The following is a 22,524-nucleotide window of genomic DNA, read 5'->3' on the forward strand; positions in this document are numbered from 1 at the left end:
AATGCCCAATGATCAATGCTGATAGCTACAGCTGATAGCTAAAACAACTTATTTTACAGAACAAGGTAGCTTCCTGTACATGGAATTTCCTGTTTTCCCATGCCTGGTTATTACACTCATCTGAGATCAGTAAGCACAATACTTTTGGGTCTGAAAGAGTTTTTGAAAATCAAGCTTGTGCATGAACTGTTCACCATGTAGATTCACATGTCTCTGTAATATGTGTAGTTTCTTATGCAGTGGACAGAACAGATGGAATGAAGATGAAACTGTACATCACTTGTTGAGAAATCAAGGCCTCAGACCCTGTGGGTGACCATTTACCCTTTAATCAACAATTGACTTGTACATAGAAGGCCAAATTGGATGATTTCAGTTTAACTACTGAGGGAAGAGTTAAACATGAAACCAAACACAGCCTGCGAACCTCAAGAACTGGAGTTGTCAGTGTCTTTCTCCAATCAGACTGTAAAGTAATTAGACGGAATATGCCTCTATTTTTGTAAGGGTGGGAATGAGTTACGTTTAAGTGCTACTAAATGCATCCATTATGGTTAATCAGTGACTCTGCCGTACTTCAGCTTTGTTTGTTCCCATATGTTGGCACTTCACTTCAGACACTTGTGGTGAGCATTTACTACCCCTTGGTCATTTTCATCAACAGAAAGTAAATATTATTTTAATTGTCTTGAATGCATGCCAGTGCAAAGAGCCACGTGAACTGAGTGAAGACCATGCATACATTAGTAAAGATTATTTGACAGTGGGTCTGAACATGCGAAGTGTTTTCTGACTTTTATTTTCTGATGTTTAAATTCAATAAAGCAATCCCTTCAAGATAAAATTTATTGGGATGGTAGGCAGCCATCCACAAAGTTATGGCATGGCAGGGCATGCCCCATACTTTATTTTACCTTTTTTTAAAAAAATGAATAAATACAGCACTGAGAGTTTGGCACTTTTCAGGGTTTCCTACAGAAATACAATGAGTGACCACATTCCCTGGTACGATGAAAAAACACAGGGTCAAGTTACATAAAAAAATTAAAGAAATAATGAGTTGCATTGCTTTGAAATAGAGCTTGTTTAATAAATTATGTGAGCTAAGATAGCTAATATGGTTTGTTGTAACTTGGCCTCATTTTGATATTAATACTTTTAATGGTATGCCTCGATGTTGCAAGTTTTAATCAATGACATATAGACAGGTGCTTTGTATGTATGAGTAACTTGGTATTTTTTGTACGTTGAAAATATGATTTTGTTCAAATGTGGCTATGTTCTTTACTCCCGAACAAAAAAAGGCTAAACAAAGCGGTTGTAAACTTGACACACTGTAAAATACATTTATGCATCTGTAAAAATAATACTAATGCATTAGGATGATGTAGAGTAATCAGATGTATTAGTGTGACTCATCCTCGTGTTCAGGTTAACAGATGATGGACCTAAAGCACTGGTACAAGTCTAGGAAAGGTAGACTTAGTACTGTTCTGTCATTTTTGAAGTCTAATTCTGGCGTGTTCAGCATGAATGAGGCCCAGACCTGCATGACATTTATTTGTAGCTAGTGTCTGAGTGACAGTCAGTACAAACATTTTTAGCAAAAAAACTTAACATTGTGTTCCATATGTTATATCGTCTTTCCTCTATACTTTATAGTTTTCAGATTTCTTGACTCTGCATAGTTACAGTCAAACGAGAATGTATTAGGTCTCTACTGCAGCCTAGTGGTAGAACTGCAAAAAGGCAGCGGAATTTGCCTCAGGTATTTATGTACCTGAATATGGGTTTGCATGTCAATATATTTTCATGTCCATGACAATGTCTAAACACTGGCGATATCAGTTTTTTGTATTACAATATTATTTCCTGCACAGCCTTTTGTTCAGCCAAGACAAACAGGGGAAGAAAGCGTCATTGCGTGAACTATGTAGGCCCACAAGTTATAGCAAGCAGACTTGTCAGGGGGGAAATCACTTATATGATTATAACCATTTAGATACATGAAAGTACAAGTACCTTTTCATCTAATGGTTTTGTGTTTAATTGCTAAGTATACATTACACAGATACTTCCGATTTCTTTGTTTTATTCAGCTTAATATTCAGTAGTACTAGTTAGAGGCAGTACGACATACTCATTTGATTCATTTCAAGTAATGAACAGTCTAATCGGATATATTAAAATATCCATATCCAAAAGGCGATAATAATTTGTATATACCCATGCGTGTGCGCTTGCGGGGGGGGGGGGGGGGGGGGGGGGGGCTACGAGCTATGAGAGAAAATAATATTCATTAATTCAGAAAATGCTGTCATGAATGAACATATTTCACGTATGCCAACAAAATTAAAACTTTTTACTCGTTGTAGGCTGGTTACGCAATATTTTACCATGCGGATAATAGTCGTCATGTGATTTTATCAGAGTGACTCATAAAAGCAAAGGAATGCGCTCATTTTCCCACTTTTATTGTAATTTCTATGTTGCAGAATCAGGAAATATTGTGAGTGCGTTTGTTTCTTTCCCTGAGATGCGCGTCAGGGGACGACGGTAGCCAATCTGCTCTTGCGTGAAGAGGGTCGTAAATCACTAGCTCAATATCCCTTGCTCCCACCAAGCTCTGTTCTGCTGACTCAGTGCCTTATAGTAGTCCTTTCACTCGCCACAGACCTGAACTGCGACGTTTGCTTCGGTAGCCTACTCCAGAGTTACTGCACCAACGACAACTATGGCTAAAACCGCAATTGGTAAGCAACCCAATCTCTATGCGTCAATTTTGGGATGGGTAACCGGGAATCTGTTGTCCAAGTCCGTGGATGCTGGTAGATCCAACAGGAATGCAGACGGCATCCTTTAGGCACAAAAGATGCTACGAGCGGATTCATGGGAGCGGTCAGATTCAATCCATATGACAAAACAGAGGAAACATTACGTTTTTTAAATGAAAGTATGTAATATATGTTTTAAACATAGCCTAATGTTTTATGTTTCAGTGGTGAATCATCTTATTTGTGTCAACGGGGCCGAACGGGATAGATGAATAGCTAGCTAGCAACAAAACGCCCAACGTGAAAGTAGATTCACACGGGATTTGGCGTTCAAATGGTCTTATATAGTCTACTCATTATGCCACATTTATATTGTTTGAATGTGTTGATTGAGGAATGAACGTGTTCGTTCATTCGTCACGTATTTTCCATGAAAAAACAGGCAGAAATATCATATCGATATTGCCGCACCTGCTTCTATTGCCCGGCACATGCCCCAGCAGCATAATGCAGACAACCGCACCCAAGAACCCGGTCGCTTGATGATTTCAAGAAGGTTTCACGGGTGAGAATCAGTGTAATAGAAGCATTGAATAGTTTCGTATATCGCTAAAAATAACCTTTTCCCATAAATATAATTCTACACGGGCTCTACAATTAAAGAACATGAAATAGCCTACCTTTTGGGCTTTAGAACAGAACATTTAGGAAATTATATTCCTTTACTTTTTTGTCATAGCGAAGCTGTCAGGTGAACAAGAAATATGATCTGCAATCCAAGGAGTATATTTGCAACGTTGATATTTTTGCGAACCGAAATTGTTGTAAGTAGACTAGGATGATAGAGAATCGGAATGTGGGCTGGTTTTGGTATTGCCATAATTATTTGTTTTATCGACCACATAGCCTATCCGTTTATCTTTCTATTAGCGGTTCTAATCGGCATTCTATGTGAAACGATGCATACGAGTCTCCATGTTTAATTCTCACTTTATTTTAATATGCTTGAATTGACCAGTTGAAACAAGACTTGACCGGGTGTTTTTATATAAGCCACTATGTATGTAATATGTATTCTATTTGGGTTGGGCCTTGTTCAACATATGATTGCAGGTGATGGCACTCGGCTACATCAAAATTTTCATTAATAATTATCCAAGGTATTATTCACATAATGTTGTTTGTTTTTTTAAACTGGGAAATGATAAATGTCCATAAAATTCAACGTGTATATTGGGAAAGTAAATAGATAGCGTTTCACTCAGATCTAAAAACATGTTCCTAAGAACTAAATGCAAACCCGAGAAGGCTACTCTCTCTCTCTCTCTCTCTCTCTCTCTCTTCTCTCCATACATATATATATATATATAGAGAGAGAGAGAGAGAGGGAGAGAGCAGTCTTTTTAGGCTGGTATTTTAGGTTTGCGTTTTATTTTTTGGGTTGATATTGTTTAACAGAAGAGGGAGCCGAACTGATGGAATAGAGGCCTCTTGCTTCTGCTGCTGTGCAAGGGCGCTGATGTGCCTTTAGAGTGAGTTGTCTACCGACTGAGGGGGCAGACAACACTCTTAAATTGTCTATTCAGTGTCTGCCAGGCAGAGAGATAAGGGAAATGTCCCTAATTGTGTGGTTGATTCTTTTCACGGATTAACCATTAAAAGACACAGTTACATTTGGCTGCTCTAATATTCAGGGAAGATTTCCCGTTGTGTCTCATAGTTTACATTTGCAGACAGTGAACAATGTTTTTGAGGGCTGCAGTCTGCCTACTGAGTTGGAAACATTTTACTGGTACCGTTTGGAATTGACAGCTCATTGGGTCGGAACTTATCTCAACGGAGACACCTAGAGGTGGACCCACCACTCCGAGGCTGCTGAGTGTGTCTTTAATGTGACTGGCACTGCGAGTGTTTTCGGACTCTTGGCGACCAGGATTACTGGTTTGAAGGGGCATTTCCACACTTCTGATTTGCCTGCCAACTAGTATGTGTTCATGTGCGTAGTACCTTTTTGGTGTGTGGTGAGAGCATCATGTGTTGCAGTGTGGTGGACTGCGTTAAAATGTATCTCCTTTTGTCTGCCGGTGCATGCTTGCTTTTACTTGCATTATTGGTGCATTGTATTCCAAATCCAGATATTGCACTTGACGGTGCTGGAATGTTAGTCTATGTGGGCATGCTTTTTAAATGACTGTGGACTATTATGTACTATGCAGACTACATTGAACAGCTGGAGGTTCTGTTTGACTGTCCTTCACTGTATTACTCTGTACTGGGTTGTACTGAAAAGGGTTTTCATATTGTAACCATCCCTTGGGTTTAGATGTTTCTCCTAGACAGGTGAATAATTCTGAATATATAGTATACCTTGGTCAAAAGAGCCTGAAAAGTTCTCAGGGCTTTAGAGAGCTTAGCAGTCCTGGCCCACTGCAGATGGCACTATGCCATGTCACATTTTACAGGTGATGTTTGATCTGGAGATGTACCCTCTTGGTTTCCGACAGTTAGACACAAATGGTTTTCCCATCCGACAGCTCTGAGCGGAACAGCGAGGGCGCCTGGTCACGAGTGGCAGCCAGAGGGCGCTCTACACCACGGCCCCAGCAGCGGCTGTCTAATCTTAACTGACGATCTGCCGTCACACGCTGATGGATCGCTGCGGGGGGACCTGGAATGTAGCTCTGTTACCTTGGTGATGAGAGGATGCCTCCTCTTCCCCTTATTGTGTCGAGTTGGAGGAGGGAGTTTTGCTGCTCTGCCAATCGTGAAGCCTGTTCTCTTACTGTAGAAAATGGCCAGTTTAAAGCAGCTGGAGCTCAGCAGCGTTTGAAATTCTAGAGGACTTAATTCCTCTGTTTTTGGACCTTTTTTTGTGGATGGTGTATTTTCTGATGACACAATCACAGATGAACTATGATTGGATATTCAGCTCCGTATGCCTAACATTATTGAAAGCCCATGTCATTCTGAGTCTGAGTTGCAGTCGCATAATGAATATTCATAAAGGGGTGTGGTTGAAGAGAGAACATCTATAGATTGCATAGCAACACGGAAAGTACTGGAACCTTCTACCAGTTGTATTCTCCAAATGAAGCAAGTATAGTATTGAAGCCATATCAGAGCTTCATATCTGGTCAGTATATAGATTATCTGTATCTATCTTGACATTACCCGACTGGATTTCTTCAAACATTCAAAGGATTAGAATTAGGTCTCCCCTTCTGGTTCATTGTAATACAGTTGTCAAAACACACAGGTCCCTTTATAGATTCCACATACACTTTTATGAATAAATTTCAATTTCAATTTTGTGCGAGAACAAAAGTAATCTCTTAGGAGAACATGATAAGTCAAACCTCAATACCGAACAGCTTATAATTGCAAAATTGCCAGGATTCCAACTGTTGGCCGTTGACATTTACGTACCAGAGGTCTCCTGTCTGGGCTCTAGTGGGAATCTGTTCTCCACACGGTTTTTCCTCTCCTTCCAAGATTCTCCTCTGGGGAGGTGTGACAAGCACATTATTAAACAAGTACTCAGATCTGGCTCTCTGTGCCTCCAGTACTGCTGGCTTTCATTCTTCCCAATGAACGAGGAGCTGATTAGATCTGTTCCCGCAGGCACCAGATCTAATCAGCGAAGTCTCTGTCCAATCGGTGACATTAATCAATCAATTAACCGTGTGGTTGTAAGGAGGAGCAGCGGTATCGATGGCCTTGGGGGCCAGATATGAGCATCCCTGGCGTGTATAAGGTCACTGAGGGTTTGCAGAACAGTGAACGCGTGGAACAGGAATAAGGTTCATGCTAACCTGCTGAGCTTGTCCACTGTGGGCATCCCTCAGAACCTCTGAGCTGTATCTTACCATCAGTCAGGGAGCTCTTCAGAAAATAATTGCATCACTTGGCAGTTACCCTTTCGTTTTGTTGTCTACTCCCGAAAGCGAGACGTTTCAAGGTCGCGCCCGCTGCGGTGCGGCTGTCAGAGTCAGGGTGGCCGTGTCTGCAAACACACAAATGCAGCATCACTTGTCAGTGCCAGTGCAGAGACGGCGTGCCAGCGGACGTTTCTCAAGCGAGACGACATCAAGGCGAGGTTGGGTGATAAACGTGACATGAAACGTGCCAGTGAACAAATTCACTCCAGAGAAAATAGCTTTGTTCATAACAATTTTTTTAATGTACGTATCATTTCCAATCTGTTAAGTTTCCCTTTGAAAGTGTCTCGTGAATGGCGGTTAAGAGTTGGCTCCTGTTGCTTGGTTTCCACAGCGTACAAAGAGAAGATGAAGGAGCTGTCTGTCCTCTCTCTCATCTGCTCCTGCTTCTACCCGGAGGCGCGCAACAAGCTGGTGTGCGAGTTTGAAGGTAGCAAAGCAGACAGCGAATGCTGCTTCACTAATGTTGACGTGCTTTATTAGGGACTAGAGGTTCATAGGAGTGAAATCAATGGAAAAACCTACTTCAAATAATGTGTGACCCAACATCCTTATGCTAAAGACTGATTTTTGGTTTTACTGTAAGGTAGCCCAGTTATTCTAAACTCGTCAAATGCTGTTTTTGTGATTGTGTGCCGGGGGTTCCGCTACTGTCCTGCAGACATGGAGGTGAAGCCAATCGATAAGCGGGCCTCCGGTCAGGCGTTCGAGGTGATCCTGAAGCCGCCGTCCCCCATGTCCGATGCTGCCCACAGCATCACCTCGCCCCCCAAGAAGAGGGACGTCTCCCTGGAGGACATCCAGAAGAAGCTGGAGGCGGCCGAGGATCGGAGGAGAGTGAGTGGCCGACCAAAATGTCACAATGACCACAGCGTTCCTTTCTCTGCACCAGCAGTTTTCAAACTGTGGTTCATAGACCGCCGTTCATCCCTGAGAACCTCCTTGGTGTTCCGTGGCTGAAAAGAAAAATGATTCACTGAGGGTTTCGTGATTGTTTCAGAGGTCAATGGAGAATAGGTTTGGAAACCACTGTAGCACTTAATCTGTTCATTGGCTTAATGGATATCATCCAGGGAATCTCATAGAATATCCAGATTCAGTGAAGGGCACACTCCTTCAGGCTGAAGACAAACAGCTCTCATCTAAAACACATTTAACAAGAGATTTCCACACCGCGTTTGGCAGGAGCCCATGAGAAATGTGGGAAATTGCTCTAGAATTGTACTTCTACTCACATGATAAGTTATTACAGGAGACCATAATGGTAGATCTTCTGGATGATTTCGATAACTGTCATTGCATCATATTTACCTGGATACATGCAATTCATACTAAATGCAAAGCAAGGCACTGCAAGCATTACAAGCTTCCGCTGTTATTGTCCTTGTATTCAGCGGAATTGTGTGCCATTGTCTTTCTGGTTAAGTGCCTTTCCGGTTTTGAAAATTTTTTTTATTGGTTTATTTTTCAGGGACAATGCACACCAATTAACAGTCAAACTGTAAATGAGCCAGAGTTAGCCTTAAAGGGTAGTTTTCATCTGCTGTCCCTGGCCAGATGTTTAAAAGGCAGCCTAAAATTTTGTTAATTAAGCTGTGCGACTCCCCAAGGTTGTGAAACCTTGGGGGCTGTAGTAGAGTCAGTTGGAGCAGGAGTGAGTAATGCAGACGATGTCCTGACCCTGCCTTCCAGTCTCAGGAAGCCCAGGTGCTCAAGGCCCTGGCTGAGAAGAGGGAGCACGAGCGGGACGTCCTGTTCAAGGCCATGGAGGAGAACAGCAACTTCAGCAAGATGGCGGAGGAGAAGCTCATCATGAAGATGGAACAGATCAAGGAAAACCGCCAGGCCTACCTGGCCTCCATCATGGAGCGTCTGCAGGAGAAGGTGAGGGGGCGGGGCAGGGTAGGGGGGCGGGAAGGAGAGGGGGTGCAAGGGGGTAGAGCCACGGAGGAGATGTTTCTTTTTGAATCCTAAATTAATTCGGAAGGGGACATTTTTTGTGGAGTTCATTGTTTCACCTGATAGATGTGTCCATCTTAGAATGCCTTGCAGAAGAAGATGAAGTGGAGGGGAAGGGGCGGTCTTTGTTGTGACGATGTGGGGCCAGGGGTGGGGCTTGGTGGGTGGAGTCAAGAGGACATTTACGTTTAGGGTTTACGTTAAGCCCATAGTTTTCGGCAGAGGGGCGCAGTGTAACCCGTGGCGATGTTTCTGTGCCCTGTTTAGGAGAAGCATGCCATGCTGGTGCGCAGGAACAAAGAGTTGAGAGAAGAGGTGACAGCATGAGCTCCGCCCCCCAACCCCCCACCAGCCCCGCCACCCCCGACCCCAGCGTACTGCAGCACAGCGTACAGCCGGAGGACCGCCCACCCCCCCCCCCCCCCGCCCCGCCCCGCCCCGCCCCGCCACGCCCCGCCCTCTCACTTACAACCTCGTAGAAACGAAACACAAAATAAACATCTCACTCCTCTGAAATGAATGATTTGCTCGAAATCAAACAAACAAAAAAAAAAAGTGAAAATGGGTATTGCTTTTGTAAATACTTCTTTTTTTTGTTATATGAGACGACAACGAAAAAAATAGTGTTACGGTGTTCGATTTTATAATTTTGTTTGTTTCTGGATGTTTTCCGTTTCTTTACGACCTGCGGCGCTTTGTCTCGTGACAGGCTTCGGTGTTGTGAGTTGCCAGGTAGCTGACGCTTGCGGTGTCCGGTTTCCCCCACGATGTCTCTTTCTGTGTCGGTGTGAAGAATGCAAGCGTTTAGTGTCACTCAGCCCCCCAGTTACAGTAGCGGTAGACTTCATGTGGCCTATTTAGCATTTACGACTTTCTCTTCCTCTCTGTCTCTCTATCACTCGCTTTTCTCTCTTTCTCTCACGCGCACACGCACACACACACGCACACGCGCATGCGCACGCTCGCAGTCTTCGTGATGTGGCCTGGGCCGCACGTCTCCTGAACAGAGATAGGCAAGTCCTGCGTTTTGGGCTGGGGGGAGGGAGGGGGGGGCTCTGCGGATTTTGGACTTTCCCCTGGTTCCATCGACAGTCGTGGCTCCGTGCCCCCTCTCGCTGCGCAATGGCGTCTAACCTGCATGCCTCTCTGACCCCTCTGTATCACCCTGCCCCCCACCCCTCCCCATCCTTTCACACAGTACGCCCAAATATTTGATCCATTGCTCACGGTGGGAGTGCTTTTATCTCTGTTTCGACTGTGTCTGAAAACTCTTTGCTTCCTTACACCAAGCTGATTGGCGGTTGTATTGCCCTTGAGCTGTGGTCCCTGGTCATTGGTGATACCACACAGTGGTCCTTTGGATCACTTTCTGGTGCATTTTTTTTGCCAAGGTGTGGCACGGGGAAACCAATAGTGGTACGAGACTTAAACAAATGTGGCAAAATGTAGTCCTCTGTGTAGCATTTTAGCATTTTACGGTGTTGAAGTAGAATTTTAAAAACGCCGAAACGGAATTGAAAAGATGTTGGAACGGGAAGCGTCGAAGGAATAAAAATGCATGCCTTAGCGTAGGATAGACGTACACGCTGCCGCGCACAGATTGTACAATGATACAGGGCTCCGGAAGGGCATTGACAGGGAGCAGACGTGACGAGCCCGGTCCTTGTCGTTGCGACTTCCTCCTCCGATTTTCCGCGCGCGCACGGACGTGCGTGCCCCCGAGCGTACGCGCTATTCAGGGGAGCCGGACGGCTCAGGCTCGTCCCTTCTCTGTCTGGAAAGCCGGGACGGGGGACGGGTGCAGGCTGGCGCACCCGTGGAAACACTTCAGTACTTCTCTCTCTTTCTGCCTGCATCCTTCGCTTCCTGTTTGTGTTTACCTCCCCCAAATAATATCTTTGTGAGCAAGCTGTGGTGAATAAAGGTTTGGGGTTCTGTGAATGAGACGCAGCGTGTTTGTGTTCTATTGTGCGCCTGTTGATTCCCGCTGCCTGCTGTAATTTAATGCAGACACATATCATCTGACAAGAATGGCTCTATTGATCACTGTGCAGTGGTTTACGAAAACATAACCACAGTTCACAAGCGCTACACATTGTAGTATACAAAAACCACAACCAAAATCCATCCGAGAATACCATGTTTGGAAAATGGGTGGATGACAAGATGCACATATTTGTTTTAAAAATGTAAGCCACAGTTGAAAAAAATACATGAAACATAGTTAGTCTTCATAAAATATTTTTATTTATGATACAGACAAATCCCATTTAAAAAGTATGCATTATATAAATTTTATATGGCACATATAAAACACATACGGCATTTTTCCAAAACCACTCCTTCATCCCTGTCTTTGAACCTAGTCAAAAATTCAGTTGTAATATGCAATTACATTTACCTCCAGCAGGTGGAGGTAAATGACCACAATATACCTCATGGAACACTTAAAACGATTGAACACGGATTCCTGTTGTCAATATAGTGGCCTATCCGAACTTTGACGTTTGGTACTGAAGAGTAACGTTCAAACAAGTTTGAATTTGACCAAGGCTGGAGGGAAGAAAGAAAAGGTCGCGAGGTGGAGGAGTGGAGGGAGGAGGGAGTCGGGCCTGTGAAAAGGGGAGATGAAGGGAACGAGTGTGTGGGAGAGCAGGAAACCAGGAGGAGTGTGCGCCGCGATCGCTCGGGGACAAAGCATCGCTCTGTGTGCACACTTCCCTCTCTTTCTCTCCTTCGCCCACACAGCTCCCGCTTCCCACAGTCCAGACCGGCCGGGCAGCCATTGTCCAGGATGTCCCCTTGTTGTTAATCGCTTCCTGGACACACAGAGAAGCCACAGAGCTTTACAGCTTCACCTCTGCCACAGTCAGAGGAGCTCTGTCTCAGTTAGCCATGAAGAGATCCACAGTGGCTTATCGCTGTTACTTATAAATGTATTGGAGATTTAAACATACGTATATTGTAGCGTATGTGTTTCTTTCATCGTGGTAAAGTAACGTATTCTGGTATTTGTATTTACTTAAACGCGTGCATGTCTTTTGTAATCAAACTAGCTAAGGTATGTCTTTTTTGTTGTTCTCCTTTTCCATTTAGAGAAATACAAGATTGCAAAGGCTGGTGTTGACTGTGACTGAGGGATGGTCTCTGATTTATCAGTCATAGTGGATTATATCACACAGCAGCCAGGGCAGGGAAATGGGTTCTCTTAAGTGTCAGTCAGATGCATCAACCGACAAGTCTTGGTAACACAAAAGAGAGAAGTCGACATCTGACACAGCTTATTTTATTGAGAAGTCATAGATCGTTGCACAAGGATGGAACGCAGCACCATACAAACTCCAACTGTAATGTACTAGTACTACTATCCTTGCTATTCCTCCCAGAGTAAAGCTGAGAAATATGATTTGTCAACGCTTTGTTCACAAATACAGTACCCTCCTCTCTTCTTTATGAGTGCAAACACCTGATTTTTGTTACTAAAAATAGTTTTCTTGAAAGTTACACAAAAATATTTTTGAGTTCTTTGCACCCTTGTGATTGAAAAGGGGGAGTGTGGGTGTGGGTGGGGTTCAAAATAGCAAGCAAGTTCACAGGGATATTGCATATCCTTCAGTATGTAAGAAATAACTGTTCTTTTCTGGCAAATGTCCCTTAAGAAATGGAGAATTTCAACCAAAATAGTAAAATAAAACGAGGAGGCTGAGAATTGATCAAAGTGTGTATTCCAAGGCACTTGTCAAAGCCTTAGGTTCCTTTTTTTTTTTTTTTTTTTACATCTTATTCATACGCATAAATATATACAATAAAATGAAATTCAGCTTTGCAAGTCTCAGACATGCATACAAAATTCTAAAAATGAAACTTGATCCTTTTTGAAAGAAATAAAAAATCAACTAGTTGACTTGAGAGATACAAAACTACACTCTATAGGTAACAACAGGTTCAAATGATACTGTTACTCGGGATAGTGTATTTTGAAGGTTAGTACGGTGAGTTAATACCACAGGAACACAAAAGGTAACTGACTGGGTTTTTCAGTTGATTGACTGCAGCATGATAACCATTTGAAGACAGGAGGTTTGAAGACAGGAGTCAAGTCTGACCCTTAAGACACTAAGCTTTCAAACTCAAGGATGACGGTATGGACTCTTTCTAAACGGTGACATTTCACACATGAAGGTTCAGGTTAATGTCACTTGCATATAACGTTTTTTAAAACGGTCTGGTTTCAGCGATTCCAGCCCACAGTTTATTATGCTAAAGTGTTTTTTGCCTTCCGCTCAGTAGTCGGGAAAGGTAGCGGTGCAGTGCACTGCTAAACAGAGACAAAGGGGACAGTTTCGCTGAAGTAAATGGGCAACAGCTTGACCATCTGGACAGTCCACCCTTGATTAGTTTAAAATAGGAGTGGCACTAACAGTGGAAGGGTGGTGGTGGTGGGGGGGGGTGGGGGGGGGGGTGGCACAACGCACCGACTCCCCCGCACCGCTCAAAATAAAAAAAAAACACAAAGTCAATGACGCTGTAAATCAGTCTGTTTTGTCCGTTCCTCTTTTGTTCGAAGAAAGAGAATTACTAAAACTGTAATTCTATGTCTCTCTACTGCCAAAAAAAAAAGGAGAAAGAAAAAAAAAACACAGCGAAAAGAGGGGGGGAAAAGAGAAATGGCTGGCTGTTGTTTTGGCCGTCTTCAGGAGGAGCCCAGCTCAGCTGGGGCGCTCAGTCCAGGGGAAGGGGAGTTCAGAAAGCCCCGATCTCCATACCCCAGGGCCGGTAGGGCTTCCCCAGGGAGGAGGAGGGGGCGGAGGGGCTGAGGGCGCTGGGGGAGAGCAGCGGGAAGGCGCTGAAGGAGAAAGGGAACGCCGACAGCGAGGAGAGGGAGGAGAGGAGGGGAGGTGAGAGCTTGGAGGCGGCGAGCGGCAGGCCCGGGGGGAGCGCCCCGTTCGGGGGCATCCTCAGGGGCCCGTGCCCCGCCTCGGGGTGCGCCGTGCCGCTGAGCCTGCTGGGAGCGTGGGGCTCGGAGGAGGACGAGGTGGGGGAGGAGGAGGAAGAGGAAGAGGAGGCGGAGGAGGAGGAAGGGGGGCTGCTGGTGGTGCTGCGTGAAGCTGCCGTTTGCTGCTGCTGCTGCTGCTGCTGCTGCTGCTGGTGCTGCAGGAGAAGGTGGTGCGCCAGGTGGGCGGGCGGGGTCCCGAAGGCGGAGCCCCAGGCCAAGTGTCCGAGCCCCGAGTGTACCTCCCGCTGGGAGGCGTAGCTGTTGAGGTGGGAGACCAGGCGTATCCGCAGCGGGTCGGCGCTGTCCAGCCCTTCCATGATGCTCAGGTAGCGCGCCGTCTCCGCCAGGCACTCCCGGAAGCCCAGGCCCCGGTAGTCCATGGCCAGCGCGTGGGCATCGAAGTACCCTGCAGCCAAGGGCACAGGGGGGTCAGACAGTCGCACGCTTTCGGACAATATCAGGAAACCAGCAGACTGGAGAAAAGGAAACCTACTCTGCCTTCAGGCGATAAAGTCCTGGGAGTGTCCGAACCAGCCACTCAATAGGACACAGCAGCCTCTTAAACAGGGTAAGCATTCATTTCCTGGACTTCACTCAGTACACCTGTACCGCAAGCTAGTTTCATACTAATTTTGTTGCTGCCACTTTAAATTTCTTTTGGAGATGGAGGCTTGCTCTTACATTGTTTAATCTATATACAATAAAACTTGTCTACGGCAGATAAAATGCCCTGAAACAAATATGCAAATACCCCACCTGGGCGTAATCATCATCAAAACATCTGAATCATTTTGAAATCCCTCATGCCAAAAAAATGACAGCTACATTGAAAGTAAAGATTTATAATATCTACTTTGCTTATTAACAGCATATTATAACCTGAATTGCTCTGTACATCTATATGTATACTAAGGCGATCGCTCAAACCCCTACAAAATACAAATACAAAACAAACATACGAATAACTATAGTTTAAAGTTCGAAGGCAACCACACATTCCCCCTAACCACACACAAGCTTAGCAACAAGCAGCTAAGCCACACTTTCAATATGATTCCCTTCAAAGTGGGAACCGTCTATAAACGGATAATTTATTTGCAGTCGTTACCTTTTCCACCAGCAGCATGGAGCATCTTCAAGTGATCCACAGTCATCTGCAGTATCTCCGCCTTTTCTAATTTTGCCGAGCCCTGGAAGGGACAAGAAAATTAATGAAAAACTGCCCACGTCAGCGTACACGTCGCTTAAATTAAACATACATTTCACTGCGTGTTAATAATATTTTTAGTCTAGTTATACGTATATATCGTTTGCGGTGATTTCATCAGTTCGTACCTGCTTCTCAAACGCGCTAGGCACGAGTCTGCGGAGCTCAGACAGGCTGTTGTTGATCCTGTCACGGCGACGTTTTTCAATGATCTAATTATTGAAGAGAGAAATCGGTCAATTTAGGTGATAAAAAAGAACATAAATGGCACCAAATTACAAGCTATATATTAATATATAACAAATTTAGCATGCCAGCACGCAAACACGTTAGCAACATCATTTGAGGCCTTATTAACGTTAGTTCGCTAAAAAGCAAATTAAGTACTCACTCCTCGACGCCGTTTCCTCGCCTGTACTTGAGACGATGTAGAAGGAGACATCGATCCGTGGGGAGAACAGAGGTTCCTTATGTGGATAAATTAGTTGCATATCAGTACTGAGTCGAGAAATAATATTGAGAAATAATTCAGCTCTGATTGAAAAAAAATATTGCGATGGCTTAATTATGACAAAATGTGGCTAGCAAACTAGCTAGTTATTGTAGGAATTCCGCGTGTCTGGAGTTTTGAGGATTGCTAAACGGCATGGCGGCCAGCTCTTAAGTATTAACTTGCTGTATTTTTAGCTGCAGCAAAACAGGAATATAATTTACCCCATGTGCCCACTCTGAAAATTGATTTCATGATTTCATTACCAGTTTCTGTTAACTACATCTGCAAGCTATTCCAATAAAATGACCAGACAATGTTCGCAATGTTAGATTTCGAACCATCTAACGTCATCTGCCATGCCAATATTACGATGAAAAGTTAATATCAAATTTAACCGTTGTAACGCAGTTGGTGTGCAACTAGCTACTTACCCATTTTCATCAGCACTCTCTTTCTCTACCTCAATGTTTTCGTCGAGCTCGCTGTCCGAGGAGCTGAAATCGTGATTTCTTTTCATTTTGATCGCAAGTCTTGCGCAAGGTTCTCCTAGTCCTTTATCGTGCGACTTGTCAGTGTACTACTGTCAACTGCTCCACCGGTTCACCCGTTTAAAGACCCAAGCTTTCCCACGGTATCATTTCAGCACCACTGTCAGTCAGAGGGGGAGGGGAAGGGAAGTGGCAAGCCAATGAAAAACCAACAAGACTTTGAGTGACTGTGCAGTTTTTGGCATCCAGAATAAAGCACGCCCTTCTCCTTTGAATATTGTTGACAATGGTCCAATAGAGTTGCACTCCGTGACTAGCGCACTCCGCCCCCGTGTTTGCGAGCACTGTAGCTGTCTGTCCCGGTTGTGCCTGGCCGGCTGTCAGCACGCGCTAGCCGTGGGAAAGTTCCATCGCCGAGCACTGATAACCAATCAGGGGCGACGGCCGTCTCCGGCATTGGAATGAATGGGGCAATTGGTTAGGGCGACGGGCGGTCTGCGAGTGAGCGTGTGAACCTGTAATCTAATACTAACTCATCCGACCCAGTGCAGTGTACAAGAGGAAGCTACAAAGTATAATCTTACCCCACGGCGAGGCACCGTGCGTGGAACATGCAAACGGCGTTCATGAACTGCGCCCGTACAAAAGACATAATGCAATTAAAAGAAACCCATTTTCTCCATCGCGCTCCGTGCACGTCACAGGACTGCCAAAGTTCTTGCCATGCTTACAAATACTTTGACAAGGATTGTTCTTGTTTCTATCACTTTTGGGGACCACCAAATGTATAAATATTTGATATTCACCCGTTTGCCCTGGGCAAGTCTCTTCCAATAAATAAGCTGAAATGAATAAGCCTGTGTTTATCACGACCTCCTGCTGCATTTCCCAGAGTCACAGGCCCAGGCTTGAAGTGCATTGCCACGTGTTTTCCCACTTCACTGAACCCACAAGAAGGATGAGACAAAGCCAAAAATATCAGCCACCTCTCCCCCAGGTATTAACCACACAAACCGTGCAAGGTATGAACCGTGCTTTAAGATGCTTTGACTTGCAGACAAGCATGGAATGCAGTCTGCTAATATTAATATGAATAGCATTACTGTACTGCCTGAAGGTTTCTTCTTTGATTGAGGAACATTAATAGAATTCAGCATTGAAACATGCAGGTAGCCAGCTGCAGCAAGAATGCACAGTTCAACGATAATCTAATGAGAAAAAAAGAAGAAGCCGTGACTGATCACTTGGGTGATTGATGGTGTACAGTTAAACAAGTACAACAGCACTGTGACAATAAAGAAGAGATTTAATATGCGTAATGTAATGTACATTTAATATGTATATTTAATATATCAAAGCAAGGGTAACATCACAGACTGAATGCTGGATGCGCCCCACGGCTTTTGAGCCGAGCGCACTGCCCGGAGGACACAAAAAAAACCATTAGCACGAGCGGTGGCCCCATGTGTCGCTCATTGTCTGGCGTCAGCTGCATGGGTCACAGCGGTGATTGGACATGACGCACCGGCTTCGCTCAGGGCTGCAGGAGCCACGCGAAACAGGCAACCCAAACTCCCCAGTGTCTGCGTGGCTACAACCTGTGGGTGCCAGTCGTGCTTTCGAACATGTAATATAAATGTATATTTATGGGTGTAATAAATGAGAAGGTGCAGCGTATTTGTTGGACAAACACGATTTTCCTGCGAAAGCCCCATTCAGAAACAAATAGGAGGAAACAAAGTGTCAGGTCCTGCAATACAATGTCTTGTTCCTATTTGATTGCCAGCGGGCTGCCGCCCATTATGTTATTATTAGATTGGTATCTTTAGACGCTGGATTCTTATCAGACTAAATACAGCGCGCACCAATTAATCCGTGCAGAAGAGAAGCTCCCTTATTATAGCATACGTGAATGGCAGGAAGCACTTTGGGCTGTTGTGTTGTTGTTGTTTTTTTCTGACCAGCCGCTGGTTAACATGACAGAGTGACTGGGTGACTGTTTTTATTTTTTTCTACCCCTCTGTGTTCTTTCGCCTGATTGTTGGAGCGGGCTTTTTGTTTTGGGGGAGGAGGGGGTATGGGGGGGGGGGGGGTAGAGTTGGTGGGTTTACTGTAACTGGAGTTCACATGGGGTTCCCACGCTTCTATTTTCTGCCGTTTTGTTCCTCGCTCTCGTCACGTGTTCTAATTAGTGGTTCCAGGGTTCTTCTTTGAAGGTGAGGGCCCGCGACGTGACATCACTTCCTTCAGAGATTTGGCTGGAGCCAGAGCTGGGGGTGAGGGAGTCCTTTCTCCCTCCTTGTGCGTTTGCTGGAATATGAGATGGTGGATCAAAATATCTGTGCTTGCAAACATTTAAAATGTTTAGGCTTTGAAATTTGGCGCAGAAGTGCGGACGTTGAACTCACTGCAGCAAACGTTTTCTGTTTCTCTTATTTGACACCATAATGCCAGTTAAGTCCCTAGGATTTGTCCTATTATGGTGGGGATCTCATTTGTGTATGCATCACATTTTCTTTACAGCCAAAGAAGAGTGACTCATCAAATTAAATTTTGCACAATTAAGATAAAGAAACAAAGCAGACGATGGGAAATAGAACCAGCAAGGCTCATCTTTTGAAGCAAACAACAATATTTCATAGGTGACCACAGACTAAAAGATTCCTTCAGTGACAAACATAGAGAAGGCCATGCAAAATGTTTGAAAGGAAGGGCTAATTTCCTCTGAGATGCATCAAGGTTTTCCGTTGTCCTTCTGGACAACGTTGTCAGAATGGATCATATCAATAACCTCTCTGAAAATCTATGGCACAGTACCATGGAATTGATGATCATGGTATCATAGATTGAGGCTCCCCAGGAAAGACAAGGCAGATGTTCTTTATCTGAACAATATGTTGGCCATCAGAAAAGCTCAAGATAACCACAAGTCAGAGATGATATTGTTCATAAATAGCCTTGCGCATTAGTATCTTGACCGGAGAGAGGCTAGCTTTGTCTCAAGGCCAAGGAGAGGAAGCGGATACTAACTCTCTCTGAAACCTGTGTGACACCTTTCATTGTGTCGGCGGGCGGCCATTGTTCTCCGCGGCGGCCTGTCCTTTCGGTCCGGGTCGCTCTCCCATGCTCGCGGGCCTTTATTCCCGCGCGGGCTGAATCGATCGCGCATCGCGGCGTGAAATCCACCCCTGCGCCCCGCTCAGCGCGCGCATGCGGGGGGACGCGCCCCAACGAGCCGCTAAAAGCCCCGTGGGGTCCCCCGGCCACCCCGCGCGCTCTGAAAGGGGACGGGACGCGGCCCCCGCCGAGCTGCCCCCGGCTCCTGTGTCAGGTTGTGTCGGGACCCGCGGGGGTGGGGTTGGGGAGGGGCGAAGGAAGAATCACCCTTTTGTTTTCTCAGAGAATCAAGCAAGAAATGATTTACTGCCTGCAGAATTTGCCATTGGCCATCTCAGACTCCAGACATGAACCCAATCGAATTGAAGAGTGCAGTCCATAAGCATAGAATGCAGGATCTAAAACATTTTTAAAGGTTCTGTATGGTGGAATCATTAAAAATCCCAGCCTAAATGTTCACCAGTCTCATAAAACTTTGCGGAAGATGACTCAGCAGTGTCATCCTTAATAAAAGGGAAATAAAAGTTTAATTTGAGAAAAACATTATTTATTTTAATTAATTCCATTGGATCATTAATTATAAAGTATAATATTTTTAATGTGAAAATTAAGTTAAGTACAGAAAATGAACACAGCAACATGACTACACGCTGCAAATAAATAAATACAATCTTCATGAAGACATTTTAGACGAGTCTCCAAGTGCAGAATTGAATGTAAAGCTTTGCTAAGCCCAGCCCTCATTACGGGCGAGCCTGTGAAGCTCTTGTTAATTCAGTTGTTGTGATGTGAGCCCAGAGGCTTAGGCAGAGATAGCCGGAGACGGAGAGGTTTCGGTGATCGGCGTCCGCCCCGGCGCGGCTCCACCTGGGTGGCCCCGGCCGCACATGCCGGGGGAAAAACCGAAAACCAAGAGGGGAAACCAGAGGAGCTCCTCGGAGGGAGGACCGGGGTCAGATCCCCTCGTCTCCATTCAGCCTTTTATATCAGGAGAGGGGGAGGGGGAGTGGGGGGGGGGGGGGGGGGTTGGAGGGAGACAGGAGACAGGAAGGAACGTGGCGCCCTGCTCCTGTGCTACTTTTACCGCAGCTGGGGAAGTGTGCGCGGTCCTGTGACTCTGCTTCTCACTGGGGACCTTTCAACAGGTTGGGCTTTCACTTCTGTTAGCTTTCGCTGGTCCTGGACACCAGAACTACTGCGTGACGTCATGGTGTTTAAAATCACAATGGCCTGAGTGGTTTGTTTGTTTTTTGCCGAGGTGACGCTGACTCAGATGATGTAGGAAATAAACTAAAACAGCGCAAATTCTTCTCTTTAGTGAGTAAGTGTTGTTGTAGCGTTGATGCTTCATTGGTTTTGACAGGAGGGAGCCTGTGGCCGGATGTCAAGCTACTGCCCACACTCTTTTCCTAATTCGATAAGGAACCGCGGTCAAGAGACGTGAACCCAGAGCTTCGTGTGGACGAGAGGGCCGGGGGCGACCTTTGCCTCCCTCGGGAGCAGCTTCTCCAGTGGCTGAGCCCCGTGACCCGGGCGAGGAGGAGGGGTCAGGGGGGCGGGGTCGTGCGAAAGCCTCGCGTTTCTGGTCCGAGGCTGGGAACCGGCACGGCCTGAGTGATCCTGTGAAATCGAGCCCTCTGGGGCCCAAGCCGGAGGGGTCTGCGTGGCTGGGGGCCCCGTACGGCTGGCCCTGTGCGACAGGGACGGTCCGTCTGGGGCCCCGGGGCCGCCCCGAGCCCAGAGAGCTCTGTCTGCTCGGGGCTCGGCCTGGCCCCCGAAAAGCAAACACGCTTGTTTGTTTGTGTTGGTTTGCTTTTCCTTTCTATCTTGCCCTTCCACGGCCAATTAGGCCTGGTCTCCAGCCATGAAACGCTAAATGGAGTCGAGCCCTTTGACCTTTGTGTGGAGAAAAAGAAAACAGGTGGGGTCCACACCCTCCTCCTCAGTTTTGGTGCTTTGTAGTAATTGTCAAGCTGATGGATGTGTGTTAGGATCACTTAGCCTGTATGTGTGTTGTTGATATGCTGAAACATCAGGAAAAGGGATATGACACACAGAGAAGACAGGACAGGATAGATTGGGGGCTCCAAAATGAGAACTGGACCATTTCTAAAGGCTAAGTTCCTTCATGTGCAACTAACTACACACATTTTATTTAATACTAGCTAACATTAAATAATGTTGGTTATGTTAAAAAGTGACAATAAGGTGTATATTGAAAATTCCTCTCTCCTTTTTTAACTTGCTGTACTAACTAAATTTTCATGTCCTGGTAAAAGTGGATAAACTATTACAATAAATATCCACCCTTAGTTAAAATGATGTTCCTTGTTCTGGCCAACCCAATCGACATGACCTGAATTAATTTTATCCCCATTCAGTAATTAACAATGACATTTCATACATTACCCCAATGAATCCAACACAAGAGTCCAGGGAGGCATTTTTGACACAGATCATGCACTTTGGAGCCGGGCCTCTGGGTCCCTGCCCATCTTCTCCCGGGCTCTGGAGAGGAGCAACTGTTTCCCTCCCCCTGACCCCGGTGTGTCAGTTGCCCACCCGCTGCGGTCCGTGCCGGACAAGTGGAGATAGCGCTGTGATTACGGGGAACAACTGCGGGCCAACACACACACACACACACGCACACACACACACACACACACACACACACTTCGCACATGTCAGGAGGCTGTCAGCGGTGAAAGACACACTGCGCTGGCCCTCGCGCCCTGCGCTTCCCAAACCGTGGCCCGGAATGTGCACCCTGCACCGTCAGCACACCCGTAACCTTACCCCCTGCCCCGTTAAAAACCCCCCACCCACCCCCAATAACTGCTTCTGCACCCTCTGTTTTTATGTCTGTTATACCTGCTTTAATACCACAGAACTGCAGCCCTCTCTCTCTCCTGCAATGGGGTCCTTTGTGTTGCTCTGTGCTGGTATGGGGAAAGTGTCCTGTTTGAGGGTAAAGAGATCTCACGCTGCACGGTATCCTGGCAGCATCAGACTCCTGAGTTGCCCCACCAGCACATCACATATATGAGACACCGGCATCTTGTGTGGAAGCCGTGACTGATTCAAGTGCAAAGTCGAGTAATGACGAAGCAAGTGTGGAATCATAATTGGGCGGCGGTGTAGTCTAATGAGTAAGGGACTGGTCTTGTAACCTAAAGGTCACAGGTTCGATTCCAAGGTAGGACACTGCCGTTGTACCCTTAGACAAGGTACTTAACTTGCATTGCCTCAGTATATATCAGTATATGTAATGCAATGTAAATGCTATGTAAAAGTTGTGTAAGTTGCTCTGGATAAGAGTGTCTGCTAAATGCCAGCAATGTAATGGATACCTGTATATTATGGTGGTTGCTGTATTTGCTGCTGAAGGTCATGTGACTCAGGGTTTGTTCAAGAAACAGAGGGGTTATATACATGACAGACATACTTTTATAAGCATAATGCAAATCGAAAAATAGCAGTTACAATCATTTAAAAGGCAGTTCTCAATCATTAATGCACAAGAACTACTTCAAACAATTCATATGAACCATC

At 45.5% G+C, this 22,524-nt stretch overlaps 2 protein-coding genes across 2 annotated transcripts; one reads left to right on the top strand and one right to left on the bottom strand.

The window, feature by feature from the left end:
* Nucleotides 1–2,449: 2,449 nt before the first annotated feature.
* Nucleotides 2,450–10,617, top strand: stmn2b (stathmin 2b). The gene is made up of 5 exons (XM_035431375.1): nt 2,450–2,753; nt 7,047–7,142; nt 7,374–7,549; nt 8,405–8,596; nt 8,939–10,617. The coding sequence occupies exons 1-5, from the start codon at nt 2,735–2,737 to the stop codon at nt 8,996–8,998; spliced, it is 543 nt and encodes a 180-aa protein (XP_035287266.1). The 5' UTR covers nt 2,450–2,734; the 3' UTR covers nt 8,999–10,617.
* Nucleotides 10,618–11,941: 1,324 nt separating this feature from the next.
* On the bottom strand, nt 11,942–16,015 carry LOC118234668 (hairy/enhancer-of-split related with YRPW motif protein 1-like). The gene is made up of 5 exons (XM_035431374.1): nt 15,799–16,015; nt 15,266–15,341; nt 15,003–15,086; nt 14,776–14,857; nt 11,942–14,073 (listed from the first exon to the last, which is right to left on the bottom strand). Exons 1-5 carry the CDS (start codon nt 15,882–15,884, stop codon nt 13,415–13,417), a joined length of 987 nt encoding a protein of 328 aa, XP_035287265.1. The 5' UTR covers nt 15,885–16,015; the 3' UTR covers nt 11,942–13,414.
* Nucleotides 16,016–22,524: the final 6,509 nt, after the last annotated feature.

Source organism: Anguilla anguilla, chromosome 8 (assembly GCF_013347855.1).
Source record: "Anguilla anguilla isolate fAngAng1 chromosome 8, fAngAng1.pri, whole genome shotgun sequence".
In the NCBI taxonomy this organism is placed as follows: Eukaryota; Metazoa; Chordata; class Actinopteri; order Anguilliformes; family Anguillidae; genus Anguilla; species Anguilla anguilla.

What these genes read in the sequence shown, in the direction of transcription:
- LOC118234668 (XM_035431374.1), bottom strand. Translation starts at nt 15,884, where the DNA reads ATGAAAAGAAATCACGATTTCAGCTCCTCGGACAGCGAGCTCGACGAA. An exon ending in CTAGCGCGTTTGAGAAGCAG is followed by an intron (nt 14,858 to 15,002) that starts GTACGAACTGAT and finishes TGTCCCTTCCAG; the next exon opens with GGCTCGGCAAAATTAGAAAA. An exon ending in CCATGCTGCTGGTGGAAAAG is followed by an intron (nt 14,074 to 14,775) that starts GTAACGACTGCA and finishes CCTTGGCTGCAG; the next exon opens with GGTACTTCGATGCCCACGCG.
- stmn2b (XM_035431375.1), top strand. An exon ending in GCTGGTGTGCGAGTTTGAAG is followed by an intron (nt 7,143 to 7,373) that starts GTAGCAAAGCAG and finishes ACTGTCCTGCAG; the next exon opens with ACATGGAGGTGAAGCCAATC. An exon ending in CGGCCGAGGATCGGAGGAGA is followed by an intron (nt 7,550 to 8,404) that starts GTGAGTGGCCGA and finishes CCTGCCTTCCAG; the next exon opens with TCTCAGGAAGCCCAGGTGCT.